The sequence below is a fragment of the Myotis brandtii genome, unplaced genomic scaffold, assembly GCF_000412655.1.
Source record: "Myotis brandtii unplaced genomic scaffold, ASM41265v1 scaffold1719, whole genome shotgun sequence".
Taxonomy (NCBI): domain Eukaryota; kingdom Metazoa; phylum Chordata; class Mammalia; order Chiroptera; family Vespertilionidae; genus Myotis; species Myotis brandtii.
In genome coordinates, this window is record NW_005356337.1 from 406,067 (window position 1) to 428,098 (window position 22,032).

At 41.0% G+C, this 22,032-nt stretch overlaps 2 protein-coding genes across 28 annotated transcripts in view; both read left to right on the plus strand.

Annotated features, from left to right (window-relative positions):
* SORBS2 (sorbin and SH3 domain containing 2) overlaps nucleotides 1-21,344 on the plus strand; it is a 311,892-nt gene extending 290,548 nt beyond the window's left edge. For 16 of the 27 annotated variants that reach the window (XM_014537084.1, XM_014537085.1, XM_014537091.1 and 13 more), the window contains 4 exons: nucleotides 13,846-13,935; nucleotides 14,576-14,625; nucleotides 18,330-18,436; nucleotides 19,208-21,344. In XM_014537084.1, the coding sequence (XP_014392570.1) occupies nucleotides 13,846-13,935; nucleotides 14,576-14,625; nucleotides 18,330-18,436; nucleotides 19,208-19,269 (309 nt within the window). In that variant the 3' untranslated portion in view covers nucleotides 19,270-21,344. The remainder of the gene's footprint in view (nucleotides 1-13,845; nucleotides 13,936-14,575; nucleotides 14,626-18,329; nucleotides 18,437-19,207) is intronic. The other 11 variants (XM_014537088.1, XM_014537099.1, XM_014537100.1 and 8 more) reach the window with 3 other exon arrangements.
* On the plus strand, nucleotides 79-3,326 carry LOC106725572. The gene is made up of 2 exons (XM_014537105.1): nucleotides 79-1,462; nucleotides 2,881-3,326. Exons 1-2 carry the CDS (start codon nucleotides 632-634, stop codon nucleotides 3,172-3,174), a joined length of 1,125 nt encoding a protein of 374 aa, XP_014392591.1. The 5' UTR covers nucleotides 79-631; the 3' UTR covers nucleotides 3,175-3,326.
* Nucleotides 21,345-22,032: the final 688 nt, after the last annotated feature.

Here is a 22,032-nt window from a genome sequence, read left to right on the forward strand (position 1 = left end):
AAAAACTTTGAAGAATTAGTGTAAGTTCAGTTTCATTCGAATTTTTTAAAAACTTTGAAGAATTAGTGTAAGTTCAGTTTCATTCTGATCATGGGTTTCTGTTCCCAAAACATATTTTTCCAAACTTACTCATTTAGAAATGTGTTCATATATAAAGATGTAAAAATATTTTATGCCATATGTTATAATCACCTGGCGAACATAGGTGAGAAAATTATGGGAAGTTCATGGGATTGGGCACTGCTTCAGGCAGCAAGAACACCTCACAAATTCAGCAGCTGAGAAAGGTTTAATTATTGGCTTTCATTCTACATTAATATCATTTCAAAGTCATTTCTACTACTAAGTCAAAATCTGGGAACCTAGTTTAAAAGAGGTAGTCTGTTAAATGAAATTAAATCTCTTAAGGTTTCACTGTCTAGCCTGATAATCGCTATGACAGCTCTATTTTGTCATTTGACACTGACGACCCCTTTCGAATACTAGGAGAGTTTCATTTTCCAAATAAAATTCTAACATGCTAGTGGTTTTATGTAGGAAAAATTCAGCAAAATATCTTCAAATCTATACCACAGCATAAAATATTGTTTTGTATTCACTACCTTCCCTGCATTTCTGTCTCTGTGTTTTGATGCACTGTTGTTATTTTCTTGGTTTCTTCCTTTCTTTGGCTTCACACTCGCTGCTCATTTTTAAGTTGGCTCCCAGGGAACCAGCCCCTCCTCTCACGCACAGAGCTTCTCCTGGCCCAGATAACGGAGCTCAGCAGGGGCCTAGCCAGGGGTGGCCATCCCTGACAGCTCAGTGTCCTCCGGCAAACCCTCTGATTCCTTTCCTGGACAACTTCTTGGATGAATTAGAGAAGCTTAGTGCTTTCACCTTACCAGCTGACCAAGCCGAGCCAAATATCTCAGAGGAGATCACCCTTGAAATTAAAGAGGAACCCTCAGTTCCCCTCCCATGGCCTCCAGCATCTGTACCGGCCAAATCACCTTCCCCTCGGCCACCCTTACGTGGCGCAGGTGCGACCTCAACTCCAGTCCAGCCCTATGAGACAACGCCAGTCCAGGACCCCAGAAAGACAACTCAGAACAAGTGTGCAGATTCGACAACAATGAGAAAAGGCTTTGCGAGCCCTGAAAAGGTGTCTGAAGTCCTAGGGGATAAGTTTGTGGCCTCTGCACACACTAATGTGGGTCCCTTGCCCCAAACCCTCCCTGTCATTGGAGAGGAAGAGGAGGAACTCTGTGAGGGGCTGATGTCAGGCATCCGAGGAGGGCTTGAATCTCAAGACCCAGATGCCTCGTGGTGGGGCCATGATGGCCCCGAGGTGACACCAAGTCTGTACATCAAAGAGGAGGAAGAGGAGAGGAAACCCAGCTGCTCACAAGGTGCAGTAGCCACCCTCCCAGGTCCTAGAGCCCCCAAGGAACACAGCCGTGCAGCTCACACCAATAAGGAGGTATTTCAATGTTGCCTAATCCCTGAACAACTAACCTGTCCTATGACGATTAGCTAGGACAGCTAATCATATTAATAAACATTGCCTTAGATGTTGTCCTTTCAAGAAACAAGCACTATATAAGTCAGGGTGGAGGAGTGAATAGCAACACAGCAAATTTTAATAAGATGATGGAAATGTATAATATAATTCCATTATTTATTTATGTTATAAATTCATATTTAAGGTGGGTTATACTATCATTTTAGAGATGAGGAAATTGATACAGAAAAGAAAGAGAAGGGAAGGGAAGGGAAGGGAAGGGAAGGGAAGGGAAGGGAAGGGAAAGAAAGGAAGGAGAAAGGAAAGGAAAGGGGAAGGAAGGAAAGGAGGAAGGAGGAAAGGAAAGGAAAGGAGGAGAAAGGAAAGGAAAGGGGAAGGAAGGAAAGGAGGAAGGAAGGAAAGAAAGGAGGAAGACAGTGTTCTGGTTCCCTCTCATCTCTTTCTGAAGAGAGAGTTTCCTTCCAATTGGTGACTACTGAAGAACTGGGTCCTGCCATTTTCATTTTAAAAACCAAGAAACTTGGGCCATAATTTTAATCAGTAAAGAGGGATAACACCCTAAATCTTTAGCTTGTCAAGTTCTCTTTTAAGAAAACGAAAACTCGATATCTCACATATGTAATCTGTGAATTACGTAGCAAATATGGGTACTGGAAAATAGCAAAATTATGAGACAAAAAGAATGAATGATTCATATTATGCCACTATGTAAGTCCCCCATGGATCTTCTATTGAAAGATTTCTGAACATGAAAATCATGTTTAAACATCATAATTTGCTACTTAGATTTTACCAATAACAAATGTAGAGGCACTTGGCCAACACAGGGTCTCCTTGGGCTTAAATAATGGTCAGTGCCCATGAGGCCCGTGGACAGTCACAACACCCTGAAGCTTGGCTGTTTCTCAACCCTGAGAGAAAACGTCACCTGAACAAAGAACCCAGCCATACCTGTATCTGTACCAGCAAAACACACTGCTTCATAATAGAGATCATTCATTGCAGTCAGTCAAGCATGACTCTAGTTGATCACTTAAATGGCTCATGTTCTCTTCAGTTTAATTTTAAGACATGATTAGATCTAGGGCTTGGGTCCCAGGAACTTCTACCTGCCTATAGACTATGGGGATTCTTACCTCCCACATCAGAAAAATGAAACTGATCATACCCATTGGAAATCTTGAATGAAATTCAAAAGAAAAAGTTCATGCTTTTAAAGCAAGAATTTGTCATAAATGTCACCAGTACTGGTTAACTTTAAACTTGTTTCAATATGGCGGATGTTACCTAAAGGCTGACCATGTGACCTCATTCTGGACACAAGCATAATCTCATCTTGTCTTTCCTCAATATTTAAGCTACCTTCATTTCCCTAGAGAGATGGACCGTCTACACCTTTCCCCAGCTGTCTGCTTCCCTCCCCTCCCTCTCCTCCTCCCTTGGCCTCGGCCTCACAGCTGGTCTCTACGCTTTCTCAGCCTGCCCAGTCCTACTCACCACCTCTCCTCCCTAAACACTCTTACCAACAGGAAATAAGTTCACCAAAATTAAAGGTAACTGCATCTTGTGTGTGGTTTCTTGCATGTCTTTATATGGACTTAATTAACTTACATGTATGTATTTCAATTTGTGCCATCTTACAAGATCTAAAAAAGTCATGTCAAGACTGATTGCTAACTTTTAACAACAGCAGCATGGCCTCTATCCAAAAAGTTAAAATATATATTTGCATAAGTTAAAATATATATACCCACAGGCAGGAGAAAAACAAACTAAAATTTACGTAAGATTTTTTTTTTAAGTTGAGCGTTAGCTGGAGAACCATCCCACTCAAAGGCGTCAGCTTTAATCATGTTTAAACATCATAATTTGCTACTTAGATTTTACCAATAACAAATGTAGAGGCACTTGGCCAACACAGGGTCTCCTTGGGCTTAAATAATGGTTAGTGCCCATGAGGCCCGTGGGCAATCACAACACCCTGAGGCTTGGCTGTCCCTCAACCCAGAGAGAAAATGTCACCTGAACAAAGAACCCAGCCATACCTGCATCTGTACCAATTAAACACACTGCTTCATAATAGAGATCATTCATTGCAGTCAGTCAAGCATGACTCTAGTTGATCACTTAAATGGCTCATGTTCTCTTCAGTTTAATTTTAAGACATGATTAGATCTAGGGCTTGGGTCCCAGGAACTTCTACCTGCCTATAGACTGTGGGGATTCTTACCCCCACATCAGAAAAATGAAACTGATCATACCCATTGGAAATCTTGAATGAAATTCAAAAGAAAAAGTTCATGCTTTTAAAGCAAGAATTTGTCATAAATGTCACCAGTACTGGTTAACTTTAAACTTGTTTCAATATGGCGGATGTTACCTAAAGGCTGACCATGTGACCTCATTCTGGACACAAGCATAATCTCATCTTGTCTTTCCTCAATATTTAAGCTACCTTCATTTCCCTAGAGAGATGGACCGTCTACACCTTTCCCCAGCTGTCTGCTTCCCTCCCCTCCCTCTCCTCCTCCCTTGGCCTCGGCCTCACAGCTGGTCTCTACGCTTTCTCAGCCTGCCCAGTCCTACTCACCACCTCTCCTCCCTAAACACTCTTACCAACAGGAAATAAGTTCACCAAAATTAAAGGTAACTGCATCTTGTGTGTGGTTTCTTGCATGTCTTTATATGGACTTAATTAACTTACATGTATGTATTTCAATTTGTGCCATCTTACAAGATCTAAAAAAGTCATGTCAAGACTGATTGCTAACTTTTAACAACAGCAGCATGGCCTCTATCCAAAAAGTTAAAATATATATTTGCATAAGTTAAAATATATATACCCACAGGCAGGAGAAAAACAAACTAAAATTTACGTAAGATTTTTTTTTTAAGTTGAGCGTTAGCTGGAGAACCATCCCACTCAAAGGCGTCAGCTTTGTGCCTGTCACTCTCTGTCACTTCTCAGTGGGCTCATCGCCTCGGGTGCTGCCCACCCATCGGCCAGGTCGGCAGAGCCTGAGGGCAGGATGCTTCTGGGCCTGGACTGTCTTGAGCCTTGTTCTCCCACGAAACTGAAGTAAACTGATGAGGATGCAGGAACGCAGCTCCTTTCGTTGTAGGCGTTAGCAAAGCATCTGCCTCTGAGATGTGCAGGCTGGCAGCTCTACTGCTATTTTAAAAAACCCTAAGGAGAGTGTTTTGAAAGATTTCACCAAAATGAATGACTAGCCTTGGAAAGAGACTGGACGACACTCGCAGAATGAAATCACTCCCTCCTGGGCAAGTTTTGCATTTATGATCAGAATGAGCCAAAGTTTTCCCCTTTAGGCAAGAGGTGATAGACTTCAAGTAATAACTCACCTTCACCTTCAACCTTTAGAACTTGACAGGAGAGACCCTGCAGAGAAGGGGCCACGCCGAGGCTGTTCTGGGAGGAGCCAGCACCTGAGCAGGGCCATTTGGGCAATCTCCCACCCCCGACTCAGCAGATCCACCCACCAAAATCGTCAGCCATGTGAATTCCTCTTACGCATGAAAGGAAAAATGTCTGAAAAGAATGGAATACTGGAAGACTAATTGATCTTTGCCCTTTGAGGTTTTAATCTTTGCTGGCAGGAGATAATTAGGAAATTTTTAAGATAATAACACTTGGATAATGTCTAAGACTAAGAATTTGCCTTCCCCTCCCTTCCCCCCTCCCCCGCTTTGTGGTTTTCTTTTTAAGGACAAAGTATTTATTTCTTGCCTTTCTCCTTGTTCTCTAGCCATTAAGCTTAGTCAGTAAGGGGAACGTAACTTAGAATCAGTGTTCTTTCATTTAAGAGACAGGGGTTTTAGGTCTCAGGCACTGGCAGAATGTGAGGGGAGAACGGAGGTGTTCACAATAAAGCTGTTTGAAAAGAATATCATAGTAACCACATCAAATAACTATCTCCAGAAAACTGAACTGGTTTTTTCTCTATTTCATCCCCTATGTGAGAGCAAATGTTTATTTTTAATCCCCCACTGAGTGTTTGGTTTTTTTTTTGAAACCTTATAAATTACTTTTCTATTCACAGAGAGATTATAAGCTGCCTGAAGTTATTTGTGCCCATAAAGATAATGAGTTTGATAAATAAATCAGCATCCAATGTTTTCTCGTCTTGCTGGCATCAACCCTGAAGAACAATGCCTAACGCATTTCCTCTCCAGCGACTGCAGATTTTAGGTCAATCATCACTAATTATTATGAAAATTGTCCTAAATAAGACAGTAATTAAATACAAATGGAATCAACTATAAGTTTTAGACCATTATTGTCGTTTAACCCCACATCTGACAGTGACAAACTGTGCTGACCTGAGTCCTTTAGGAACGCTTCCTATTCCTTCCATGTCAAGGATGTTGGAGTTACAAAGGAAAGTAACCCAGCACTAAAAGCTAAGAGAAAATACAATGTTAATAATGTTTTACTACGCAAAGTATAGTATGCAGGAAATTATTACAACTTTATCAACCCCTATCAACTACTTTTTTTAACTTAACCCACCTTAATTTTTTTAATATCTATTTTTATTGACTTCAGAAAGGAATGTAGAGAGAGAGAGAGAGATAAACATCAACAATGAGAGAAAATAATTGATTGGCTGCCTCCTGCACGCCCCCTACTGGGGATTGAGCCCGCAACCCGGGCATGTGCCCTTGACTGGAATCGAACCCAGAACTCTTCAGTCCACAGGCCGGTGCTCCATCCATTGAGCCAAACTGGCTAGGGCTTAACCTATCCAAATTTAATGCAATTTGATTCTTTTAAAAAATTTTCTCGGACAGTGTAAGTTTGTCACATGCGATCCAAAATTTTCCATAAAGTAAAATTTACCACTACTTTGTAAGTGACAGAAGACTGAAAAATAGAATGAGGTTGATAGATAAATCAGCATCCAATATTTTCTCATCTTGCTAGCATCTTTTCTTTAAATAATGGTGTTTCATAATACAAGTCATTATACTCCTCAGCTTGTCCACAAGCTGAGCTTCCTATTCCACCTAAGAGAATGTTTTGTAAAGGAGACTTACAGCACGAGGGCTCCAATTGCAATAGAAGCTCTTTATGAAGCGCTAGGAAGGCTCTTCCTTGGTTTCTTCTAAGAAACTCACTGGGGTCCCATCAGGAAGTCTCCTCACCCGCCAGCCATCCCATCAGAAGGTGGTCCCCCCAAGCACAGATTCCAACATAAAATGAAAACCTGATTCTCCCTAATATGTTCAGATGATCTCCCCAGCTGTTGATCCGCATCATTCTAACAGCTAAATGGTATTTCTCTGATGCTTATAGACAGTCTTCCCTGTATTAGTCAAGACTGGGGTAGCTGCAGTGCCAGAAGACACAAAAAAGTATAAGCTTAAAACCAGGTAGACGTATACTTCTCTTAGGCATAAAGCTAAGCATCCAGGGCTTGTATGTAGCTCTGTAGTCATTAGAGAACCCAAGAGATTCCCCTTTCCTTTGGCCTCACCATCCTCAAGGAGATGCGCCCGCTGCAAAGTGGCTGCAACAGCTCCAGCAGTCCCGTCCTCGTCCCGGCACGCGGGAAGGACAGAGGCAGGGAGTCTGTACCTCTTGAAGGCCACTTCCCAGAAACCGCACGTTCCCATCGGTCAGCACTTATCACATGAGCGCATCTCAGTACAAGACTGGGCTAGAGACTTCATTCAGAATGGCCACGTGCCTACCTAACATGCGGGATTCCATTACTGAAGGTGGACAGAGGAGAGAATGGATGTTGGAGAGCCACAAGCCTGAAGAACAATGCCTGACGCATCTCTTCCCCGGAGGCTGCGGAGTTCAGGTCACCGGTGCTCCATCCATTGAGCCAAACTGTCTTGGGCTTAACCTATCCTAATTTAATGCAATTTGATTCTTTTAAAAAATTTTCTCAGACAGTGTAAGTTTGTCACATGCGATCCAAAATTTTCCATAAAGTAAAATTTACCACTACTTTGTAAGTGACAGAAGACTGAAAAATAGAATGAGGTTGATAGATAAATCAGCATCCAATATTTTCTCATCTTGCTAGCATCTTTTCTTTAAATAATGGTGTTTCATAGTAAAAGTCATTATACTCCTCAGCTTGCTTGCTTTGAAAGAACGCCAACATAGTCTCAGGGTGCTTGGAGTTAGGGCAATATTTAGTATTTAACCGCATTTCATCATTTTCCCCAGAAAAGTCATATTTTCTTCTTATGAGTTTGGTTAGAATAGCCCCCCACCACCACCCCGACAAATGATTGACACTTCCTATGCAATTTGATGGATAGTAAGTAAAATTGCCCTCTGTCTTACTTTGTATCTATTCAAATAAACAAAGAAAACAGGCCAAATCTGAGGGTGTCTTGAACCCAGTTGTTCAGCATTCTGCGAAAGGCATACGTTTTCTGGGATGTGCTCTTAGCCATGTCGGCTGCATTCAAGCATCTTTTCTGTGCTCTGCTCTGCTCTGCCTGTGCGTTCGGATTGAAGCACAAGGGATGCCTGTGTGTGAAAGGCAGGGGCAGCCGGAAGAGCTGTCTGCAGGGTGAGACCCGTCTCCTTGGCCGGGTGCAGGGGCCTGGCATGCTGTGTGTGCATGAAGAACAAGCAGGCAGCTCCTGATGCTGGAGGAGGAGATGAGAACTAACTCCCTTCTTGTGGCTTTTCCAGGCCGATGTAAAAGGCGAGACATTTGTCTTGGGTAAGCCTCCGCGTAGCCCAGTGATGTCTAGGAGGTCCTGCAGCTCGCCTGTCAGAGGGCTCAGCGGTTCCCACAGGGTAGGGACGGACCGCCCGCCTTGGGCCAGGCACCCTGGCCACACACGCGCACCCTCAGTGGGCTGGCTCTTTCTCACTTGTCCTTGCTGTCCTTTGCCGGTCAAGTAGGGTAGAGGGGACCTTGAGATGAAGTGACCAACTGATGATGAGCTACGATAGCAGATCAACACGAAAATCCTATCCTAAGCGTTTGCGGAATGTGCTTGTGTGAGCTCCCCCAAATCCAGACAGACATGGCCAGACTCTCCACCAGACAACTAAGGGTGCAGTATGTCTCCTACCTCGTCTCGTGCTTCTGTGCAAATGTTCTCTGTACATCTCTGCTTTGCCGTCATTGTCCTCCGTGCAAAGGATCAAGCTGTTGCCAACAAAACACAGGCTGGGGCAGAAGTAGGTTTACAGATGTTCGTATGGAAAATAATACAAGAATCCATAAATAATAACACAAGAATAAACTCTGTGTCTCGAGTGCTCACAATTGTAAACGCACTTTTGCCCCACCCTGTACTGAACTCACACGCTTCCGGTAATGTTTGCTGCTGTGTCGTCCAGTTTATTGGGATGTTGTAAAATCCATGATCTTGTTGCAAAACATCGCGTTGCTCTGGTGATGTGTGCTTCATCTACCCCAGTCTCTTGACAGCATTGATTGAACTTAAAGGTCATATTTCTTTTCCCTTGAACTACTGAGTTCTACACCACAGACCGCATTCTCAATGGAGGGATGCTAACCAGGACTGTGGATCCTGAGGAAGGCGCGGGGGCGCGGGGAATGTTCCTCTCTGCATGCGCCAGTCCTTTCACCGTCTCTGGCTTGATGGGCCTGGTTTGACCCTGCCTGGTCTGTTACATGACTGTGGGTCCGCAACTGGTGAAGGGCTTCCTTGCAAAGAAAACTGCCTTTTCCACACTTTAAAAATGTGGAGATTTCTCTGCGTTGATCCCATCATTGTGCTTTTCGCGTCTTTGCATAATAAGACCTCGTTTTGTTTCTGGGGCAGAGATTTGTGTGGCCGGAGAGGAGGAGGGATGTTGATTTGAAGAGATTCTTAGACTCCACAGAAGGGCCTTCTCCAGAAGCAAAAAAAAAAAGCTTTTTCCATAATTAACATGGCCAGCCACGAATTTCCCACCGGCAGTGACATGCTATGCTTTGGGTCACCGTAAGATTTGGTTTTTTTTTGCCGGATTTTTACATTAGGTATGTTATATGTATTGTTGTGGAACATGAATATTCCATATTCTTTAGATTTATGCAAAAGTTTGATTTAACTTCATAATTTAAGAAGGAAAAATAAGCCGAGAAGCAGAAACATGGGACTGTTGAAAGGAGATGTTCATCCAATTCTGGTTGGCAGGTACTACAAGTGACATTTTCTGAGGGAGGGGGGGGGAATGACTTAAGAACTCTAGAACTGCTGCTAACTCTTTCAAAGATTTTTCCACACTTTAGTGTTTAAAGTAGCAGTGACTCCTTATTTAAGAATTTCCTACAACTAGGTATAGGTGGTCCTCCAGAGATGCCTCTGCAGCAGCACAGATAAATAGGTGGGTGTCAGACAGACCGAGCTAGGGAAGTATATGTTTTACTGATACCAGAGATTGTGGGATATTTCAAAGCAGCTTCCTATATGAGCAGTGGTTTGTGACTTGGTTCTGGCTTTGAAAATTAGCATGTGCTTAAAACCTGTCTCGAGTGTGCCCATATTTGACATTAAAAATAGCTACACTAAAAGATAAAAAATTATTGTTACATTGCCCAGGAAAGGGTTAAATATTCAGGCTTCCGAGAAAACAGCATGATGCCCCATTGGGCTCTCCATTTGTAGCATTTGTATCGTCCCCCTAAGACTCATCAAGATAACGCAAGCATGATGTATGTAATTCTCACCCGACATTTCCAGCACACTGTCTATAATCTGTTAACTTGAAAACCACATTCATACATTCACAGCTCATGTGAGCCTTTCTGGATGGCACAAATGTATACTGTTCTGTATTTGTCGCAAAACGTCTAAGAAGTCATGAATAATAGAAATGCCTGGGCAGATGGTTAAAATAGAAATTATCATAGACCAAAAATTCTGGTGGCGAATAATAGAAATGCCTGGGTAGTTTAAAATAGAAATTATCATAGACCAAAAATTCTGGTGGTCAGCGTGATCCTTTCTCAAGAATTTAAAACGTGGAAAGGGAAAATCATGGTCGGAAAAACAGATGAATATCGATTCACATTGCTCTGTGGTCTTTAAAATATTCTTCCAAAATGAATCCAGGTTAAAGGAACTTGGTGAGAGCTGAGTAAAGGCATGAACTCTTACATGTTGCTGCCACTACTCACCATTAGGTGGCAATAGAGTGCAGCTACAGTACAGAGCTCTTCCTCTAGGTTTGTGCCCATGGTCCTAACACCAAGAGGAGGAACTGCAAAAGATAGTCCCCTAAGAGAATTCGCTTGCATATCCACACAGAGCATAAACAGCTGCCTAAAGGCAAAAATAAATAGGGTTAGGGTTAGGGTTAGGGTTAGGGTTAGGGTTAGGGTAAGGGTTAGGGTTAGGGCTGATTTTAACCAACTTAGGCCATCTATTCCCTCACAGTAATATTTTATGCAATAAAGAGTGAGAGCCCAAATTATAATTCTGTTATTGCTTCTTACTTATTTGTGCTATTAAGAAATCACCTTTGGTTTTGGCTCACTGATCTGCAAAAATGAAGTAGAATCATTACTATTACTGTTTTTACATGACTGAGATACTTAAGAATTACCCAGTGAATGTCCCTTGTCGCAGCTCTCTGACAACTGAATGAGTAAGGTCGATGATGGCACCTATACATAACACAGAAAATATGTCTGTGAAATGTGGATTCCTTTATGGATTCCCTGAGGGGAACAAGCAAGATCTTAATCCTTATCTCGTCCAACTTCTTGATTTTAGAGATCAGGCACCTAAGGTGCATACCCAAGGTTACATAGTCAATGCCAACACCAGAAAGGCATAAATGTATCTATTAATGCTACATATTCCTCTAGTGACCAAATACTTTTACTAGTAAAATAAATGAATTCAAAGACTGTAATGGTCATCTTTCCTCAACACTGGTTCGCAGTGATACACATTCACATGGAAATGATTCCTCTTAAAGGGAACCTTAGGGAAGTTCTAAAACTTGCCATTACAGTAGGTACATGACATCTATGCTAATAAAAGCTGTGCTAAATCCTGGCCTGAGAATGTGAACGTATAGAAAACTGGTGATTCAGGAGAAAAAAAAAGTAATGGAGGATCCTTTGGAAGGATGTGAAGGAATAGACACAGTGAGGAAGATGGGTGAAAGCAAAGACGCTACTGGCCAGCAATCCAGGAACACAGTTCTTGAGACTCAGGGGGCTGTGGAATCAGGGGGCCATGACCTCTGGTAATAGCCCAATTTTTATCATTGTCAAAGGGATGATTCAGTTCAATGATTTATGAGGTAAGTTGAATTGAATTAAACCAGTAAAACTGCAATGACAATAACAACAAGGTGCTATACTGATTTTCAAAGTATTATATCAGTTGTATTCACATTTGCTTTTACCAAGCCCCAGATGCCACAAGTTTTTACTCAACTTGAAAGTATCAGGATGATTTAAATACTTGGAAATAGGCACACCATTTTTAGAGCACAGTGAAATATATTTTACAAAACATGTTCTCTTCAGGCAAGATCAGATAATATTTATTGTTTGTAACTTTGTTGTGCACTGGAAATGGTGCTATGACTATTTCTGAGAAAACAGTACCTGTCTTGATGTGTGATTTGAAATATGGTAGTTTAGATTTTTTTAAGTTACATATTTATATACAGTACGTTTGAGTGACCGATGTGAGCAGTTTCAATAGCCTGTGGCTTGAATGTATAATCTTTGGCCAGAAATTTTACTCCTGGAAATGATTTCTCAGGAATGGTTCAAAAGAAGAAAATAGTTCTTTGTATAAAATGTTCATAGCATTGTTACTTATGACAATGAAAAAAGGCTAGAACAATCTTAACTTCAGAACAAAAAAGAGCAAAATGGTTAAGAGAACTAAAATGTGTACTGGAAAATTATTACAAAATATTGATTGCAGTTAATATATATGTATATAATATATAAATATACCTTATTTCTGCATTAAAAGTTAGGGAAGAGGGCAGGGGCTGGGTAGAGGTGGGCAAATGGGGGATGGGGGCATCTGTAATAGTGTCAATAATCAAAAGAAAATGTAAAAAATTATATATATATATAGTGTCTCCCAAAAATGTATACACACATTTTGAATAATTATAAAGGCAGTGTTTATTAAAATACATTTCATTTTCAAAATGGAGCTATCAGCTGTTAAAGTGCATATATATTTTTGGGGATAACCCGTGTGTGTGTGTGTGTGTGTGTGTGTGTGTGTGTGTGTGTGTGTGTGTGTGTGACTGGACAAGAAATTGAAGAAACGTAATAGCATATAGGCTTATAAATAACATATTTACCTCCTTTCATATATTTTAATTGATTTAATGTATTAAATTAAATGATCTTAAAATGGCTGAAAACAGCTTAGTCTTTATCATTTGTAAAATAGTATATTTTATAATTTTAATAATAGATATATTGTTAGTAATTTTATATTTATTTATAAGGGTAAAGTATTCTACTCTCTTAAGCCATACATGTGCCTAATCATTTTTAGCCATTCTTTAGTCTTAAATCTATGCAGACTGTTGAATGAAATTTCTAAGAATACTGTTAACAAACACTTCCAATTACTACAGTCAAAGCTTAAAATTTTAATAGTATACTAAGTACCTAGTCTTCTTATGCTAGACAGCTTAGATCAGGGGTCCTCAAACTACGGCCCGCGGGCCACATGCAAATACAAATATTTTTTTTCCCGTTTTTTTTTTTTTTTTACTTCAAAATAAGATATGTGCAGTGTGCATAGGAATTTGTTCATAGTTTTTTTTTAAACTATAGTCTGGCCCTCCAACGGTCTGAGGGACAGTGAACTGGCCCCCTGTTTAAAAAGTTTGAGGACCCCTGACTTAGATGGAAAGAGAGTAGATAAAGAATTTAGGAAGGGAGAAAATTAAGACTCATAGACTAAAAGGAACCCCAGAGTTCCCCATCCAATCTTGGACCAGTGGGGTTTCTATGGATAATTTGCAGGGGAAAGTTAGCCAGCCTGAATCTACTTATAACTCTGGAATCCAGGAATCGGCCTTCGCCCTGATGTCTACGGACCTGGATCAATCTAATATCTAATTCAGTAATCACCAAGCAGTCACTTTGATCGTTGCTATGCAAACTCTGATTTACTTCATTTCACCATGTAGCCATCATTTGGAAGAGAATGCTTTTGAAATGTGTTGCAAATATTACAGTAATTTTCCCCTAAAAGGTAACATTTAGGTAGTCAGTATAAACAACATTGAGTTTACATATTCAACCGACATGTTAACTTTCATTCATTGCAGTCTTTATGTGGATATGCTAAGGTTTTGTCATTTCCAATATTATAAGTATCTATTACAGATACTGGTCTTGATGCTTAGTATAAAAAGAAAGGAAACTCTTTTGAGAGTTCAGTGCACTGGGAATTCCCACCAATATTTCTCTTCTAAGGTAAAATGCTACATGTTACCTGGATTATTGTTTGTTGCATTCTATTTAAAGTTCTCTGTTTTCTCTTTAAAAATGCATGTGTTTCTCCACACTGAGAACAGAGAATGTTAATTCAAATGTAGCATGGGATGTCCGCCTATCGATATTTTCATCCGTACTGTATGTGGAAATGTTGTCTGTGGGGGGAAAAGCATATTAGAATGAGTGTGGATACTTTGCTGTCGGACTCAATGTGGTTTCTTTTCTGCTTGCTTGAGAAAACGCTGAGGAACGAGGCTGTATGAGGGTGTCCAGATTTCCCATTCAGTGGTTTGGTGTCTATGTTCTTGCCATGTTCCTGGCCTTTGAAAAATCAATGGGACAGAGCCCTGACTTTTCCTTAAAACTTGAGCAGACTGGATTGTGGATATGTTCAAAGCATTCGAACCTTGGTTATTTTGAAGTCATTGAAAGCACCCTCCAAAATATTTTAGTGATTAATCCTGCAGAAACCCTTTATGTGGTTGTATTCTTTTCTTCCTCTTGGTTTTTTACAGCAGGATATATTAAATGTTAAGAAAAGTACCATGCCATTATCCAAATTATCTCTTACTTAGTATCAGTGTAAACATTGATTACATTGCAAATCATTTCATTTCAGCCACAGCGTCCTGTGTTTACTCATGAAAACATTCAAGGTGGGGGGGAACCGTAAGTATTATTCTTCTCTTCTAAATTCAAGACTAACCTTGACCCACAACATGGATGAGTGATGTACCCAAGTAGAGGAAGGCCCCACTATGCAACCGGAGGCCTCCTAAGGGAAGAGAGGTTGCCATGGTCTCCATCTTCATAACAGAAAGAGCTAATTTTAAAAAGAAACCTGGGATCTGCAGAGAAGACTGATCCAATCACTCCCAAAGCTGCAGTGATTCCTAAGATTGTGAATCTGTCTCCTCTCGGTTCACTCGCCACGTAGATCCTAGTAACTACAGCTTTAACGGCACAGAAAACATCCCAACGTTGTTTTTGCACATTATTTAGGGAGAAGGAAAATGTGACAGGAGACCTAAGGTGATAAATTAGGGACGTAATTCCGAAGTTACGTTCTGAGAAGGGTCTTTGGAAATGGCAGTATTTAAAATGCACTGTCATTCAGTCACATGCCTTTTCACAATTTCAAATTCCCTCTCCCTGCTGATATGTAGTCAGGTCAACCTGAAGGTGTCAGGCACTGTCTTTAAGACCCAAATATTGTGTGTCTCTCCTGCTCCATTTTTGCCCGTGAGAGATACTCAGAGGCGACCTGCCTCCTATTGGCTCCCACCTATTCTGTGAGTCAGGAGCTGACCCTGGAAGGAGACACATCAGGCCTATCTGAGCACAGGTGAGCCTCCAGCCCACTGCCCATGCCCTGCTCACTGGGACAGAGCAAGTCCTCTAGGGCCATGCGTCCCCTTCACTCCTCGCAGATCTGACACTTAGCCAAAAGCATGCGCTTCAGAAACCATCTCTCACCTGAGGCTGCTGTCCCCGAGCACAACCAGAAGGTCTTGCTAAGGAAAAGACGATGCAAAGAACAGGTTGGAAATAAGAATCATTCAAAAATTCATTAACTGGAAAAGGTTTAAATATGGCCTTTTATTCTAAAGTTTCAGTTTGTTTTTTGGTTTTGTTTTTTTTCTCAAACAACGATAGGATCACGTCACACAAAAATAAATGTCAGGGCTGTTTAGGTTCATTGCATTACTAACAGATTACAGCAGCAGCTTTTAAGGACTTTATGAAGTAATAGGTATGTTACGTTGCACTGGGTTAAGTAACGTGGAGTTAACACTTCCAGTGTGGTCATTTGACTGTTTATGAAACTACTGAGCTCACAGGTGGAAGATGGCACATTTCCGAAGTCCTGCCGTGGACATTATAAAATATTCTTTATGAAATCTCTATTTGATTACAACCCCAATTAGTAGGATAATAGGGTGTCGCTTAATCTCTTTCATTTTAAAAAAAATAGTGACACAATGCTTTATGTCTCTAAATTCAGAATTGTGGTGAAATACCTTATAGAAAAAGTTGCAAGTTAGAGAACTTAAGTTTGGCTGAGGATTTCCTATTTAAAAGACAAAGGTCTTTTTGAGGCATCCTAACCCACCACCATCAATTCATCTCACCAACACATCTTTCACAACAGCATTTTCCATTGTTATTCGACTGCATTTCCTGTTGTGCAACACTGGTTTTGAAAGCCAATGAGGCAGGAGGATTTCTGAAAAGTCTGTTTATGTTTCCCTTCAACCCCCCTCACCCCTCCCCGCCTTTTGTGGTCTAACTAAACCAGAATGGTAAATAAATTTTGACAAGCACGCTGGCTTTCGTCTCACCCAAGTGAAGTAGGAGTTCGTGCCAATTTTATTTTAGCTCTTGGGACCTTGAGATTCTTCAAGCAGCTGGGGTTTGTGGCCTTAAATAGGCCTGTCTCCCTACGTGGTTGGAGATGTGCCTGGGTGAGGGCTGAGCCTGAAAAACTCAATCAGAAAATCAGTTTCCCAGAGGGAGAGACTCAGTGTCCATCCATTGAATTAGCAGCAGGATGATGAATGACTATCTCACTCGTGTGAATTTGGAGAAGGAACTATTTTGCCATCACCTTGCCCCATGGGTATACAAAACATATCATCTGTTCATCTGAAGGGCCTCAAAGTCAAATCTTTAAAGCAAACAGCAAAATCAGGGCTGACCCGAGCAAGCATCCAAATGAAGCAATGTCAGTATTCGACACCTCCCTGCCTTGTTGCCACTGTTCTCAGACTCTGGCTGCTTTCCCCTGCCGTTCCCCATAATCCAATCCCCTCTCAACAGAGGACCTCAGGAGCCATCCCCACAAGTACAAGCCGCTGACAAGGTGTACTAGGAGGACCAAGTACTGGCAGGGGAAGGCATCTCCAGTGCCGGAAGCTCAGGCTTCGGGCCAGGCCAGGGAGGAGAAGGTTTTCTAGAAGGTGTTAGGCACCACATCTTACCCACCCTTTCTCAGACACCACCCACCGACACCAACTTCATCAGTCCCCCCACCCAAGCAAGTGCATGGACGGAGAGGAAGCCAGGGAGCCCTGTCCCTGATTTATGACATGATGTTTGAGCCCACGTGACAGAATAGTTTTGTTCCACCTAAATGTGATTTTCCGACTGAATGAAGACATGAGAAATACACCATCCTTATTCCTGGGCAGTGTTCAATATCATCAGCTTTTCAAAGTTGGTTTTAAAAAACCCAAAATGCCCTGAAATGTGGTTCTTCTATTCTTACATGGGCAGATTTACACAACTGTTATGAAAACAGCAGAAACCAGTTCACTGATTTTTTTTTTTAATCCCCCTCCCAATACTGATAATATTTTAGAAGCACTGGGACATCTTTGTCTTAACTGCACATCCAATGCTGCCTGACCTCAGCTGCTAGAATTTGTGTCTTCACCTTTCAAAATGCCAGTCCATGCTAATATGCGTTAAAATACAAGCGACTTTATTACCAAAAATTCAATGGCTGAATGTGTTACTGATCAATGTCACCAAAATATATGCTCTCAAAGAATTCAGACAGAGAAAGGAACGTGGGTAGCATTACTGATAAGTAATTTTTTATGTAAAATTTTTTCAAGAGAGTTTTTACATCAAACACAATTTCTCCAGAACCTTTTAAAAAGGAACTTATGCCCATAATACCCCTACTCTTTGATATTAGCTCAGTTGATCATTGAGCATAGAATACATCCATTTCATTTCATAGGTGGACAACATCAGATTTTCAAATTCTAAATCTGAGAAAACATGGATTCAAACTATAAACCAAACCATTTTTAAAAAATTCTTTTAGTAAAAAGACAAAAAACTCTTTTTTATAGTAATTCCCACTCAGTGATTTAGAAGATATATGTCTGAGACATGTTGCACATCTCAATTTAGAATCCTTCGAAAATTCAACTTGCAAACTGCAATTAATTACTTCTGCTTATAGATAGCTAAAACTGTAATTCCTTGTTTTCATATAGCTGAATAAGTACACATGGCACTTTTTTTATATTCTGTTCTATTGTTTAACGTCTGAATGCTAGATATCTATGACTGGCCAATTGAAATGTGGCTCTGGCTTATAAATGTTAATGTTTGAATCCAACTCATGGATGTTATCATCTTCCATGAATATTCCTCATTGCGAGTTTTGAAATACTGAGTGATTTAATTTCCATGAGAGTCTACATAGTTCTATTTACAAGCTTACCAAAGACTTATGTTAATAGGTCTTTATAATTATAATAATAGAAATGCTAAAAGCAATATTAATATTGTGTATCTTCTATAGTTTCACAAAGGTGTGAATTTTGTTTTAAACCCATGCATCTGTCCTGTTTAAGGTTTCAGGCTCTGTATAACTATACTCCTAGGAATGAAGACGAGCTGGAGCTCAGAGAAAGTGATGTCATCGACGTGATGGAAAAATGTGATGATGGATGGTTTGTGGGTACGTGGACAGTTCCTTGCAGACACATTTGCCCACGTTTAACGTGCTTGTGTTTGCTCCCTGCATGGGTGGGTACAGCGGTCAGGCTTTCTTTGAGTTCACAATGCCTTTCATCTTCCATACATTCGTATGTCATCCCAAGGCAACTGCCTTTTTAATAGAGTTGAGCATTGACTGCTCCAGGTAGATGTGGTTTTCTGTTGGCTTTATTTCTGGTTTACCTGGGAGAAGAAAATTTCTTTAAAGAGCACCAACCAGGAAAGACTGAGATGTAAGAAGAAAAACAAAACAAAAATGGTCCCTAGGTGAGAAGTACTAATACTCTGTTCCGTGGAGAGTGTCAGTTGTCAGCCGTGAGGGTCAGTGTGAGAGAACAAGGTCGCTCACCCCCATCTAGGGCTGCTGTCGTTACCCTAAGAGGCCAGGGCTTCCTTAGCCTTCATTTGTGGAGGAAGGAGGGAGACAGACTTTCCATTCTGACCACTGGAAAGACAGTCTCATTCTCAAATCTTGAGAGAAGACTAGACGTCTTCTGGGAGAACATTTGTGGACAGAGTATCAGACACCAGCGCACAGGCCATCCTCCTAGTCTTTGTCTCTTCTTCACCTGACTACCTTGCTCATGTCCCCCAGTGAGTTTCCTGCTTCTGCAAACCCTGCAGGCCTTGCTCACATAGGGAAGCCTCGGGAATGCAGAGTCCCAGGCCCACATGTACGAACTGCTATTTCATGTTATATTACCCCCCTTTCATGTGTTGCTTCTCTTTGCAGGAACCTCAAGAAGAACCAAATTCTTTGGTACTTTCCCCGGAAACTATGTCAAGAGGCTGTGAAGCACCCTCCCTCCTGCGTATGCTGCGTCTCAGAACCTTGCCCGAAAGACCCCGCAGGCCTCCCGCTCTCATGCCTTATGTTTCCCGTAGAAGTCACCACCATCCCCACCTCCACCTGCCGCCCAACCACCAGCAGAGTAACCGCCGGAGCCTTGGGGGGTTGGCAGGCCTGTTCCGTGTGAAAGTGCATACCCCTGCTTTCTGCTCTAACCTGGAAGTCTGTACGTTAGGATCAGAAAGAAAGTCACCATACTTACAAAGGGGTAAATATTGGAGGCAAAAAAAATTGAAAAGTGTCTCGAGGAGGCTCCCTGGTCCACTTTGAGGATCCCTCTCCACCCCCCCCTCCCCCGGCGACCAGAAGATGGTTTATCACTAAATACGTGGTGTGTGTGTCCACGCTCTTAGCTTGGCAGTCTGTTTTCCTTTCACGAGTTTGCCTAGAGCCCTCGTTTACACGACATGACAACCTACTTCAGCTATTATTCGCCTGCACTTATATGTTGCAATATGCACAGTGATTATTACACAAGCTAAAGCAAGCGTAGGAGCGTTCATTCGGATGAGTGTGATTTTTGTGGATTGAATGTGGGTTTTCAAATAGCAGTCTTGCCCTGCGATTCCTTTGTACTTTTTAGAAGTGCAAACAGTAAGTGAATAAGAGCTTTGGGTAGTAATCATGAGAATATAAGAGATTTAGCTAGACTACAAAAAAAAAATATTGTGTTGTAAAGTTGCGTTGCTATTTTATATTAAAATGTAATAATCAGCATCATAAACAATGAGCCCTTAGTGTTTATTTATCTGACGAAATTTAAATGAAAGCAGTGTTAGTGAGAGGTGCAAAGAGTTATTCTAACATAGACACTTGAAAGTATCCGTAAGCAATATTCCTAGGTAGTATCTCACTGGGTGTGCACATAGCCATTTGCGATTGTATGAGAACAGGCAATCCACATGATATGGCATACATTTTATGGAAATGTAAAAGAACCCCACGCATTATTTTATAGAAATAGAAAACTTTAGAAGCATCACAGGTATTAAGGCTGGACTTAGCAAGGATTATGATCCATACAATTATTTTTACTATAATAATTATTTTTTTTCCTATGGAACTCAGAATCCTGGCTTCATTTGAGGACAGGAATATGTTGAGCCTGATTTTCTGGTGTGTATAAAATACTTCCTCAAAATCCATCAGGCACTTTTTAGAGGCAATGTTAACTCATCCAGGTTCTGTTTTTCTGCCCTGAGGTAGAAATTTACAAAATGATATTGGGACCTGGAAGATTTAATGTGGCGAACAGTGCCTGAATTACACACCTCCTGAGAACTAGCTTTGTATTTCTTATGACTTTGCATAAGAACTATTCATATTTGGATCTTGAGCACCTTATAGAGAAAACTTTTTATGGCATTTCTTCTGTGGACAGTGACTGATCTTTTCACAATGTAAGTAGACTCTAGAATTTTGTACATATGGTTGCTCCCTTTTTTTTTTTTTTGTACAGACTATTTAGTTGTTGCGAAAACAAGGGAATTTCCTAACTTGGTGTTTATCCTTCACTTAAACTAAGCTAAAGATGATTCTTTGTATAGCCCACAGATCATAAGCACGCCTCGATAGTGTGATTCTATAAGATAGCATTTATGCAAAAGTTTATGAGCTTAAAAGATCTTAGCAGCCAAACTGAAATGTATATAAGTATCCAGTACAGAGGGGTTTCAATAGGAAGAAGGTAAAGAAACACCTTTGAGTAGCCGACCTTGATTACTGTCAAGTTCACAACCAGCTTTATATTTTAAAGGCCTTGGGTTTGAAATTAGGTCAACTGCATGCAGCTTTGCTGATAAATGAATAATTATCTTCCATGCCATTTATGAGAAAAGACTTCAATATCTGTTGCCTGTCATATTTAAGAAAAATTACTGTTTCTACTCTCTGTACCTGATTTTGAAAGGAAAAAAAATATTCCTACTTGGCTTTCAGGTCATTGACTTTGAATTCTTACAAGCAAAGGTCATTGTGTTTTTCTTGAATAGACATCTAATAAATTTTGCTTGGAAGTATACGTCAGTCTTTCTTCTTGACATTTATCCTTAAGGGAATTGTGTATTTTATCCAATCTGTTAGATAAGCTGAGAGAAAATGCATTTGCTCTGTGTTCTCTAGACATACCAATGGAAGGAAAAATGTATCTGCCTCAGCTCAGAGAAGAAATGTGTTTTTTTTTATCCTCCCCCAAGGAAATTTTTCCCATTGATTTTTAGAGAGTATAAGGGAGGGGGGAGGGGGAGGGAAAATATAAGAGAGAGAGAGAGATATCAAACCCAAGATCCTTCAGTCCACAGACCAACAATATAACCACTGAGCAACACCAACCTGGGTGAGAGAAAATTTTTTAAACCCACCACCGAAACTTGCTTGCTTAATACACTTCGGTTAAAAATTGCTCTTCAGCTAAAACAGCACATTAAAATGTTTCTGCCTGATAATCAGCTGTTTTTTCCCAAGGAGAAGTTAATTACAAGAAGGTGTAAGCACTTTCCCAATTCGACTGTCTTAAAATTCTCCCAAACGTCCGTGCTAAACACACTGCAGATCACACTGTGGGCCCCAGCTCAACAACTATGTCCTCTACCTCCTCCCACTCCACCATCCTCATACTCTGCCATCACCAACAGCCACCACTCCCAGCGGCACCTGGCTGTGCCCAGGATGACAAGAAAGGTATGTGTTCCATCCAGGAAAACAGTCTT